A 12696-nucleotide genomic window follows, 5' to 3' on the forward strand; every position below is an offset into this window, starting at 1 on the left:
AGTAGCAGACAAGGAACAGCGAAAAGCGAAAAACAACATTGTTTTTAGGTTACACTGACTTCTTCAGCGATCGTGCTGTTGCTGATTTCGCCTGCTTCAGCAAATTGCGTGAACAAAATTGCTCGATGGTAAGGGCCCCGGAGCGAGGCAAATGATGTCTTGCGCTGCCACAACAATCACCTAGGCTCTACATCTGTGATGATGATGATGACGACGATGATGATGATGATGATGATGAGGAACCTCTATTCTGACTCGTACCCACCAAGCAGAATAGGCCAAGAACCGGGCGCCAGTAGGTAGCTAAAGAAATTTCACATTTGAAAATGAGAAACGCAATGTAAAAGAAAAAAAAAACACACAAGGAAGATTATGAATCAACTAGACTAGTATGCCAGTGAGCAGTCAGACTAACTGAAAGGTGATTCAATAAGATAACAAATACAATTTTAATAAAGAACTTGCATGGAGAAACCAGTTTTCAGTGAAATGAATCTTGATCTGATATTTGGAATAATGCTACAATAATTAACAGAGTCATAGTTTTGTTTCAGTTAAGAAATAAAACACTGCTCAACAAATGCCTCGGTGGCTATAGCCTAGGGCCAAAGCCCTAAATGATAATATTACCGGTATACTCAATCTTAATCCAATCCTGAAGAGTGTAGCTTCGAGTAACAGTTTTCTCTGGTTTGAATATCGTTGGCGTGATAAAAAGTAGTGGTCTGTTGATTCGAGTTCCTTACAATTGTGCATGGAGCGGACATCGTCAGGCCAGCTCTATGTAAATAGAAATTCATTTGCAGGATGCGACAGCGTAATCTGGTGTACGTGTCTTCCAACTGCCGAGAAGAAGGAAACCACTGTTTATTCCAGCAGAAACCGAGATGCTGAAAGTCTGGAGAAGGGTATCAGCGATAATTTGCCTAAATCAATTTGTAGGCCAAATTTTCTGTATCTCGGTGCAGTGACGTAAGCTGCATCAGGTAAAACGGAAATCAAAGGTCCACTTAAAGACGTTCCTGCTAATAAACCTGCCATCTCGTTTAAGTATAAACCGCGGTGACCAGGAACTCACAGCAAATTATTTTGTTTGTAATGTTGTAGGAACTAAATTTTGGAACATATTTAAGATAGCTGCATTCGTTGCAGAGGAGAACTACGCACATACTGAATCTGTAACTATGACAGCTGACGATTGACTAGCGGGAAGTTTGCGCAGCGCTAGAACAATGGCCAGTGATCCTGCAATGAATATGGGCGTGTAATCTGGGAGGCGTGTAGAAAAGGACCACCGGAGAGAAGCAGAAAAAATGCCTACGACAGCCTTCTCTTCAGACAATGAAGCATCAGTGGCTATTATATTGCATGTTTCCAGGCGAGAAAGGTAATCTAGTAATTGGTCATTTAAATATTAGTATGGCATCAGTTTAGCATTTGAGGGGAAGATATCGTCAAATTCTATCTGGAGACTTATCCTGGATTGACCTGTTGGTTTAATACGTTGAATTTGTACATTCCGCGGTTTTAGCTGTGCCTGTACAAATACAATCTGAGGTGTGCGTAGTCGCGGCCAATGACTAATAAAAATGAACTAGGTTCATTAATGAAAACATACATTGATTTTTCTTTGAGGAGAATCGTAAATTTTTGGTACGTTTGGACTGTGAGGATCCTGAATCTACTTTTTAAACATGATATTCGCACTTCCATATACAGAACGGTGTTATATACATAACTTAGGGAGTCCTAGGCACAATCGCAGAGTTTCCCTTTCTAATAAAACCAGAGGCTGCATTTTATAAGCTGGGATGACGGAAAACAAAACACACCCGAATTCCATGATGGGTCGGACATACATTTTATATGTCATAATTAATGTATGTCCTCGCAACCCGTATCGTCGGCTACTGATCTTATAGGCAACCATCCCAAGGCACGAGTTGCCTTAGACGCGACTTTTTCAACGTGGCTTTTCCAATTTAATGTCCCATCATACGTGATCTCCAGGTATTTAAGAAAATCCACCTGGGCAATGAACTCTCGGCGACACATGAGTGAAGTGTCATCGGGAACATCTAAAGGAAAGAAAAAGAAGTGCAGTTTTAGTGACGTTCAGAGACAACTTGGGCTATCGCTAACCTCACCAACCATTGTTTCTTTTGGTGCGACCTCACTGGGATCCAGCCACAGGGATGCTTTTTCTTGCAATTTACAATTTCATTAGAGATGCAAAAAGAATACCTTGCTGACTTTCTAAAATTATCAATATATTCTATTATTTCAATTATTTATGTTAACTTATTTTATCAAAATTCTTAACAATATTTTCACCACATATCTAAATATCAGTTCTAGTCTCACGCTCCACAATTTAAATCTAGTTTGGCTTTACTTCTAAGCATACGAAAAACCGCCTGCTTCTTGGCCAATCCCCCATAGTGGGTATGCGCCACGGTCTGGGAAACAAGACAGGACAAGACAAATGTATGTTCTCCATCCAAGTTTCAAGAGTGCATAAGTAATTTTGTAATGATTGATAATGAATGAATAGAATTTATTGATAGGAAAGACAGAGAGGTCGACCTGAGCTAGTGCGTCATTCGATGCAAGAAAGCGATGTCATCGGTATGAACGTATACCTCAAAATCCTGGAGCAAAGGGATGGAGCCTAAAAATATATGAAATAAAACAGGAGATAACACTGAACCTTGTGGTACTCTGCGTTTCTGCTTATACCTAAGCGACGAACATCCGCGTTGAAAACAGTGCAATTCTTTTTCCTTTAAAAATTCTGAAACCCATGCCGTGATGTGTTTCGGAAACCTGTAATTCTCTAATTGCTTTATCAGTATGCCATGCTCCAAACAATCATAAGCTTTAGCTAGATCTAGGGTCACTAATGCTGAATATTCCCTGCGGCGACGAGCAAGTTGTATGCGACTCTCTGAGTCTACGTTCGCGCACCATATCGAACTCCCAGATCTAAAGACAAATTGACTGGGGCTAAGTACTATGTTTTCAGAAATATAGGTCGTCATTCGGCAATTCAAAATTCCTTCTGTTAGTTTAACCAAATTGGATGTGAGAGAAATTGACCTAATATTATCCAAATCATATCCACCTCCCTGTTTTTTTTAGGTATCGGAATTACCTTAGCAATTCTCCGTTCTGAAGGTATCCAGACATTTTTTAAAGAGTGATCTACCCTATTCGAAATTTCTTGTGGGGAAAATTCATACAGAATCCTTACCACGGCTGTGGTAACTCTATCTGGACCTGGCGCTGAAGAAGGCAGAGAGCGAACAACAGGCGCCAGATATTGTAATGTAACTTCCCTAAATTCCCCTAGTGGTAATTAATGGTTTCAATAGAACGACTGAAAAGAACCTGTTTTCCAGTCCCTTTACAATATTTTCTAATAATTCGGACATTTCATGTGGCGAAAAGACAAAAGAGTCAATATATCATGGAACCGGAATCATCTTTCGAGAGCCTAAAAACCTAAAAGGAGCTTTCTGTTTTTAATTTAGGCAGATAGGTGAATTTATTCATATCATACTCATCTTTGACTTTAGCTATCGTGCGCTTGAATGGGGTAGCAACAAATTGGTAGTCGCTCCAATTGCTTGGACATTGATTACAGAGAAGTTGCTTCCGGGCAGGTTTTCGTTTTCGGTGAGCCCGCGTGCATTTTGAATTCCACCAATGACTTAAAGATGTCGGAGGTCACAATGTCGGAGATCACATCAACAGCCGCATTCTTTGAGGAACGTTTTAAAACTGCGCAGACGCTAATTTAGCCCTAGTGTCCTCTTGCATATCCGTATAGAGGGAAAAGCGTCGTACAGACCTCAAATACTTTCGAAATTTGTCACAGTTTACAAATGTGGTACCTTTTTACTTCTTCTTCTGAAAGAAGTCACAGGGTAATCAATCTAAAAAATGCTAACAGTTCCTTCACCGCCCGATTCATGGCCAATATTCCAGAGTGGGTTGACCTTTTTCATCCGCGATGTGGCAGCCATGAGCCTAGAGAACTTCCGGTCAGCCATTTTCGAGAGTCCAGTATAGCCAAAAAAAAAAAACGAAGTATTTTGCCGCATAGTATATTGTAGGCACATATTCTTGATGTTTTCAGATATAAAGAAAGTGCCCCACGCATGCGTCTAACTCATCTGTGGGTTTTTTTTTTTTTGCTGTACTTAACAATACCATTCATTGTCAAACACTAAGACTCCCCAACAAAAGCTGGCGCCAAAGTCCAAGTAGCCAAAAAAGAAAAGAAGTATTTTGCCGCATAGTATATTGTAGGCACATATTCTTGACGTTTTCAGATATAAAGAGAGTGCCCCACGCATGCGTCAAACTCATCTGTGGGCTTTTTTTTTTTTTTTTTGCTGTACTTAACAATACCATTCATTGTCAAACACTCCCCAACAAGAACTGGTGCCAGCTGGAGGGTCCTGTAAGTTTACAGGCTATTGTAACTTGCGTTGCTCGTGAGGGCTTAACCGGAAGACTTCTGGGACCTCTGTTTGTAAGCATGGAAAGGGTCTTAGGAGGTCGATCATCATCATCATCATCATCATCATCAGCCTGGTTACGCCCACTGCAGGGCAAAGGCCTCTCCCATATTTCTCCAACAACCCCGGTCATGTACTAATTGTGGCCATGCCGTCCCTGCAAACTTCTTAATCTCGTCCGCCCACCTAATTTCTGCCGCCCCCTGCTACGCTTTCCTTCCCTTGGAATCTAGTCCGTAACCCTCAATGACCATCGGTTATCTTCCCTCCTCATTGCCTCCTCAGCGACCTACTCAGGAGGTCGTTGTTGTTGTTGTTGTCGTCCTTAGTGGCCGTGGCACATACCCACAGTGGGGGATTGGCCAAGAATCGGGCGGTTTAATTAGGTGCCTAAAAATAATAATGATAACAAGGGAGTTAACAATTTGGGCGTGTGAGTTTAAAAGTAAACGTTTTGTGTTTGGAGAAAAAAGGAAATAATCAGATGAAAACGGTATAAGATAATAATAATAAAAAAAACAATAATTATTATCAAAAGATAAGAAATAAAAATAAAAAAAGCTATGGTTGGGAGGGAGAACGATCAATCTAACGTGGAAATCGATTGGTTTCAACGAGGTAATTTTGGATCGCCAAGCAAACATTTCTGTTGCTGGTCGCTGTTGATGGGCAAATCGCCGGGGGCTCGCGCCCTGGTGCCCCGGGTCGGCGCCAACATCGACATCGAATCAGCGGGCCGCGGCTCGCGCGACCCTAGAAGAAGAACCGGTTCGCAGGGGCCACCGAGGCGACAGGCCTCGCCGAAAGCGCCGACAAGATGACGGGTCAGTGAATCGTTCTCGACGCCCTACCACCTCGAACTATATGAACCCCGTGCAAGCGATCTTGCGCGCGACAGCGACAGGCGACGCGATGGAGGTGGCTGTAACGCGTTCGCTCGTCGCCTATACGAGTCGTACCACCCCACGCGAGCGACGACTTCGAGCGCTCGAAGCCGTCCCTCGACGCTGTCGCGCACGAAATCGCGCTCATGGGGTTTTTAGCCTTTATCGTGCGCGAGCGACACCCACCGTTTACGTTCTCCTGGGGCCCGATGACAGATCGGGGACATTGCCGCGCATTTAAGAGAGAGAAAGAAACGTTTATTGTACGAAAGAGTGTCCCGAGTGTTGTGTCGGCAGCGGCAGGCAAGCGGGGGGCCCCCGACCAGCGAACGCGCGGCTAGCGCTGGCGCAGTGAAGGAGACTCAGAGCGAACTGCTCCCGTTGAAAACTGGAACGAAGACTCGACCCTCGGCCGTTTATTCTTAAAAAGGCTTCACACGCCAGATCACACCTCCCGATTGGTCCAATGATCGTCGCATGGCAGAAGGGGGGTGCGCCATCTAGCTAAGCAACTACAAAACATACATGTGCGATGACACATAGATCCGACAGGGGGCGACACTATACCACACCGAGCGAGGACGGGTATCACCCTAAGGTGGGAAGGCTCCTTAAGTCCAGGAACCCTCTGGCTTCGACTGCCCTCTTGGCCCTGGCGACGAGTTGTCGTTGGTCTTACAGGTCCCGGAGGGTTAGCTTGGCCTCCCACGTTTCGAATAGGTCGTTTGCTTCTATTGCTCGTTTTGCGTGCGTCTCTGGTTGCATTTCGCTGCCTTCCTGCCACGGGCATTCCAGGAGCAAGTGTGCCAGAGTGTCGGGTACGTTGCAGAGTGGGCAGAGGTATCCGTAGAGCGTCGGGTAAATTTTTTTTTCTTAATGGTAGACGGCAACCTATATGTATGAGTGCTGTGGCATGTGTACCAAGCGTGGAAAAGCCAGCCTTGTCAAGTGAACTCTAACTGAAGCCATTCACTTCGCTATTTGAGTATGAAAAGGTGCGCACAGTTTAAACTTTTTATCATTGCATCTATATGAGGAGGAGGCGTCCTGATATATGCTTCCGATCGAATTTCCTCTTATCATGTTCCCAATGAGTCACCTTTAAAAACTGTTCGCTCATGCATGGCTATTAACGAATGCGATATACATTTTTTGCGCTTGCTATCGATCACATAACGCAGAACCTATTTTTTCTTCTGACTTGCATGGTGCTTTGAACGATGTTATCCTGAGGTTCCCTCACACGCCTATCTTTATTTTCGACGATCTTAACTTTCGTAACATAGATTGGTCCGGTACACTTCCTGCTCTAAAGGAATCCTCAAGTGAAAGTGCCGACTTCATAACGTTATGCTACGATTTCAACTTCTCGGTCAGTTACTACTCCAACGAGAACTACTTCATAGATCCAGGGCTAACGTATTTGATCTCATTTTAACAGAGCCTGATCCGGCGCATTCACCTGTTTTCTTGTCAGGGCTGAGTGATCACTGTGTTACCAGCTTTTCAATTACAACAGCTGTTACACGCCCCGCCAGTCAACGAACATTCACCATAGATTATAAAAAAAAGGCCGAAATTTGAGCGCAGCTCTATACTTGTTTTCATTTCGCGATATATCGGCTGGCGCGGACAATATGTCTCGTGCTAGTGAACCATGTATGCCTGACCCGAACTATGATCACATTCCGTGAACTTGTCATATCTTTTATCCCCCCCCCCCCCCTCGCGCCATATCTTCTTGTATATAAGCGCGTTATTTAACATTATTAAACAGTTGGTAGTTTGCGCTACGTCCGTCCACGTCCTGTCCTTTCTTAATATCGTCTGTATAAAACTGAGCGCAATACAACCATGATCGTGCTACAAGTTGCAAACGGGGCGATGTGCGGCGCGACTGCCTCGGTAATCGGGACATCGCGAGAGGCGGTGCGTGGGCGCGATTCACAGCAGCCGCGCTGCAGAGAGACCTCCGCTCACGCAGCGCTTTGTTTCCCCACGCAGACGACGCACACGCTACTCTGGCGCCATCTCGTAGCCGTCGTCGCCGCAAAGCCCGTCTTGCGCGCCCCTCTACGCTTTCCTTCTAACGCTTTCTCGGCACCCTCCTCCTCCTCCTCCGCCTTCCTCCTCGCGCTCTCTTCTTTATCGCAGTCTTTCATCTCCGGCTGCGCTCCGCGCTCACTTTCATCCTTCGCTGTGTTCGTTCGCACAAGTGACGAGGGACAACGCCGACGCTCGCCGCAGGAACGGGCACGTAAGACCTGAGGGAAAGAGATAAGAAGAAGGCAGGGGGGTTAACCAGAATCACGTCCGGTTGGCTACCCTACACCGGGGGAACGGGAAAGGGGGAAAACAAAGATAACAGGGAGAGAGCGGAGGGAATGAAAGAAGGAAATTGCAGTGAGTTCGCTGACGTGTTGTGGCCTTACAGGAATTACAATTATAGTCACAAATGGTCGCACCTAAGACCTGCGCTCTAAAACTGCTCTTGGAGGATAATTGCAGAGTATTGAAAAGTCAAAAACATTTGCACAACACTCCGCAGCTCTGAACGGTAGCAGGTTACGACCACCTGCTGCGGCAGTAAAGGGCTCCAAGGCCCTAAGTTAATCATCGCAGTTCTGATGGCTACGTTCTTTTCTCTCGTCCGATTCCAGAAATGTCGCAGATGTCCGGGATGTCGGAGATGTCGTCGGTGGGTAAGTGTACCGGCTCGTGCTTATATTTTCTTCCTCAGAACCCAAATGGGAGACCCCGACAAGGACTCCGCTCTGCGTATTATTATTATGTTGCGATAATTGTCGTCTCCTATTCCCTTCCACAGACACCGGGGGGGCACCAGCAGCAGGCAAGGGTAAGTTTTTTTTTTTTGATTCTGTTGGTCGCCGCAGTTCGACAATTTATAGTGTGGCATTTTGCGAACATTCTTATTTTTTTAAATTACGATTTCTCGACTCTGCGAACAGGACACATGAAATCGGGGGCTCTATTATCGATATATAATTTTTTTTCTGTAATGTAGCGCTGAGTACGTGTCGATTCGCACTGCCCAGTGGAAGGTGATCTCACGAAAGCAATTTGTGCGTGGGCAAACATCCGGCACGAGTTCATGTATTCGATCACTGCGGCACTTTGCCCGGAAGGGGCGACTGTAAAGCATCGATGCCGTTGCGCCGTCCCTTACACCGCATACCTTTGTCCCCGTATTCAGGCTGACCTGCCATCCTCTCGAAAGTTAAAATTCAACTCATTCACTTTATCGCTACTCATTCGTTCTGTACATCTGGAAACAAATTTCTCGAATCGCGTTTACTTCTATCAGCGACGCCATTGTTCGAGATTTCGAATGTGTGAAATTTAGGAATATTTGTACAAGCATATTTCTTTTCTTTCTAATTTTACCGCGATAATAGAAACGGGCGGGTTGGTATCGATGTAAATTTGTGAACTGTCCTAACAGATACAGGTTGGACGAATTGAACGAACGTACAAAAGCGCACTGTGCCATCTAAAAGTTTAATGAAAGCAAAACAATTTACATATACTACATACTATACCACGTCGTATATGTCGAATGTGGTATATATACTATATACCACATTGGACATATAAAACCTGTCTATTGGCAGCATCCAATCTGTATTTCACGCATTTATTTACTGCCGCTTACTGCTCTTTTTCTTCTTTCTTGCTTCCTTCTTTTTTTTTCAGATGAAAAGTAAGTTTTCTTGTTGCGTGCGCATATTACGGCACAGTGCTACTTAAAACTTTGTTACCTTCGTCGTCGTTGGCCTATTTCACGTACACAGCAGAAAGAAGATCTCTCGCAGTGATCTCGAATCGCCGCAGCCCTTTCCACTCTGCAACTTTACTATATTTCTCTCTCCTTTTGGCATTGTTTGCGCAACAGTGAATCAATTAGATTGTCACAATCAGTCAATCATACTTTGTTATTCGCGATTACGGTGCAAATGACTATTTTCTCTCCTTTTTACCTCGCAGAAGGAATCCGGTCAAGGTGTTCATCATCATCGTGCTCGTGCTGCTGGCGATAATCCTGCTGATGCTTATCATGTTCGATAAGTCGGGTACGCGTGGCCACCAACAGGGGCCACACCCCCTCTCCTTTATCGAAATTTATTTAGATCATCTGTATAAAACATATAGGCATTTGTCTAGCAACTCTGTGGGGAATGCCCATTGACGATTTCTGTAGATTAATCTGTGAACCGCCCACACAGGAACTTACGGCTTTGCGCTTGACCATATACTAGAAAATTCCTCTCGACTCGCCTGCTGACAGTCTATACACTTTGCGGGGGTCTAGTATCTCACAGGAGTACCGACCACCGCGGGTTCGAGCAATAGCGAGCCACAGGGCCGCCTCAGCCGTTAGCCTCTCGTACTCTCAAGCGTTTAGGCCGCAAAAGGTGCCTTTACAGAGCGCCACCCACGCAAGAGAACACGGTGCTGCCCCGAGTTAGCGGAAACCGTTTATTGCCTCTGGCGGCACCCAACGCTGCACAGGCGCCCGGTCCTGGGCAGGTACGGGAATCGGAGGGTTCCCGCGCCAGGGGCGAAAATACACAGGGGCGCCTTGCTGACGGTTCGCTGCCAGAGGACCCGCGACACGCCGCTGTAGGAAAAGTATCCCGCGGCTATGCTGCTTACCCTCGCGATAACCGATTGGCTCACTCGCGTAGGGCTCGGGTAATCTCCATCGGCTTGGGCCTCTGATAAGTATACGGCTCGGCGCAGTATACGACCGCACGCGAGCCGCTCTGTGGTCGCCGCAAGCCGCACCGCACGATTGCGGTTGCGCGAAAAATTGCACGTATCCAGCACTTGTGCACAAATTGCCATTTACACTGTGTGCACAGTGTATACCGTACACATTGTAAACCGAAATTAGTGCACAAGTGTTTGATACGTGCAATCTTTCGCGCGACCGCACGCGTGCGGTGTGGCTTGCGGCGATGGGCGGCTCGAGCGTACGTCCGGAAAGGACCGACACACAAGGTACGCGCTCGCTGCACGTGCAAAGTCATCGTAGGCGAGCTCAAGCCCGAGACACAAAGGGGCCGGCGGACGAGAAGAAACGCGTACGCACTCGGCGCTGTCCTGGAGAAATCTCTCCCGCGCTCGCTCTGCGGACTCTGGATCTATAAACGTTGGACTAGGGTGCCTCCACGTACCCTACTGCGGACAAGCCCCAAGCCGCCAGGGGCAGCGCGAGCGCCTCCACCGCAACCCAGCGCGATTGAAGCGCCACCGCCGACAAACGTCGCGAGTGGAGGAGGAGGAGGAGGAGGAAGTAAACTTTATTGCTCTAGAAAGAGTAGTTCAGCGCCGGGACGACGCAACACGCGTAGGCCCGCACAAGGGCGTCGGGCCGTAAGCTCAATCCTCGCAACTCGTACGATCACAACACCCTACCTTTTCTCGACCCTTGCCTACAGACTGTCTATACAGCAAATCGTTAGCCCTGTCTACATACAAAATCACATGACTTATGCGTTCACAGCTTTCGTTGGATGCATGGAAGGATGGACATACGGATAAACAGGCACCCAGGTATAAAGACGCAGATAGATAGATAGATAGATAGATAGATAGATAGATAGATAGATAGATAGATAGATAGATAGATAGATAGATAGATAGATAGATAGATAGATAGATAGATAGATAGATAGATAGATAGATAGATAGATAGAAATGGACGCAGACAGACTCACCTCGCGCTTCCATAGAACGTGTCTCTAAAAGTCGAAGCGAGAAACATGGAAGACGGTTGCAAGACACGTGTACTGTGGTGTGGCTTCCTTGCCTGGAGAGACGTTAACGCACTATTTTCATTATCCTCGACTTATTCACTTGTTTGCTGCGCCTCCTAGCGTCCAGTGAAGCCAAGGCAGGAGAAGGCGGTGATGGTGGCGATGACGGTAGCGGCAGCGGCACTTTCAGCGGCGGCGGTGGTGGTGGCGGCAGAAAAAAATGTGAGTGTATTAAACATGTCGAGCCAGGCACGTAGCCAGGCTGACTTTTTGGAGCAGCGTGTATATATATATAAACGAGAAGAAAGAAAACCGAGGGGCTCAATTTTTATTAATCATAATAAGAAACCAACAAATACACCAAGGACAACATAGGGGAAATAACTTGCGCTTATTGATTAAGTTAAAGGAATGATAAAGTAATACGAATGATAGTGGATGAAAAAAAAAAGCAATTGGCCGCAGGTGGGATACCAACCCACGTCTTTGCATTACGCGTGCGATGCTTTTGCCAATTGAGCTACCGCGGCGCCGTTCTCCCATCCACTTTCCGGGGTACTTATGTTATACTACTAGAACTAACCCTGGGTGTGTTAGACTCGGAGCGTTATTTGATTATGTAATCATTGCTTCATGCTACTGCTGGATGCACTGCACCTCCTTAATACTGATAACATTTGTTTTTCATGCTTATAACCCCATATTGCAGTTTCTTGTTGTTATCCCCTCCCTCTCTCCCTCCGATTGTAATGATGAAGATGATTATGGGCCCTTAGGGTAAATAAATGAAGTACGAGCTGTGTTCAAAAGGTACCGAACCTTCTTCTTTCTCACGTAAACCAATGTAGTGCGGGGGCTCCCTTCGGTGGAGATATGGAGGAGACATTCGTGCGCATGCGCGAGTGAAGAGCGTTAGTTGCTGGCAGTCGACATCTCAGTAAGGACGTGTAGTGAGCGCTTGTCGGATTCCAGTTAGTTGCAAAATGAGCAGCGACATTGCATCGAAGTTTGCCAGAGGCTTGGCGATACCCAAGCCATGCAAACCATTCGCAAGATTCGACAGGCTTTCGGGGACGATGCTACGAGTACCACACGGGTAAACCGGTTGTACCACAGGTAAATCGGTTGTACCAGTGGTACAACCGGGACGTACCCCACTCCGTATTTCATAAATAAAATTCACCCAGAAAGAGAAATTAGGACAGAATGTAACGTGTGCGATGGCATCATTGACATCAGACACATGCTGGCGGGCTGTCCCGCGACTCTCGCCGACCCCGAATAAAAATGGCTTTACTGGCACAAGTTCATAACAAGCTCTTCATATCAAGATCAGCTACGGGCTGTCCAGAGGGTCCACGATGTCGCCATAAGGCTCGGCCTGGCGGTGCCGACGTGGACGCTGCCCGCCTCGGTCTGAAAAGACCGGGCTTCAGGACGCTAATAAAGTTTTGTGAATGAATGAGTGGTACAACCGCTTCAAGGATGCCCGCACATCAGTGGACA

The 12696-nt window shown here is 46.4% G+C and overlaps 1 protein-coding gene across 1 annotated transcript in view; it reads left to right on the forward strand.

The window, feature by feature from the left end:
* Positions 1 to 5224: 5224 nt before the first annotated feature.
* Positions 5225 to 12696, forward strand: part of LOC139049958 (uncharacterized) — a 35073-nt gene continuing 27601 nt past the window's right edge. The window contains exons 1-5 of the mRNA XM_070525893.1: positions 5225 to 5350; positions 8071 to 8112; positions 8238 to 8267; positions 9416 to 9501; positions 11311 to 11412. Coding sequence (XP_070381994.1) covers positions 9477 to 9501; positions 11311 to 11412 — 127 coding nt within the window. The 5' untranslated portion in view covers positions 5225 to 5350; positions 8071 to 8112; positions 8238 to 8267; positions 9416 to 9476. The remainder of the gene's footprint in view (positions 5351 to 8070; positions 8113 to 8237; positions 8268 to 9415; positions 9502 to 11310; positions 11413 to 12696) is intronic.

Source organism: Dermacentor albipictus, chromosome 9, assembly GCF_038994185.2.
Source record: "Dermacentor albipictus isolate Rhodes 1998 colony chromosome 9, USDA_Dalb.pri_finalv2, whole genome shotgun sequence".
Taxonomy (NCBI): Eukaryota; Metazoa; Arthropoda; class Arachnida; order Ixodida; family Ixodidae; genus Dermacentor; species Dermacentor albipictus.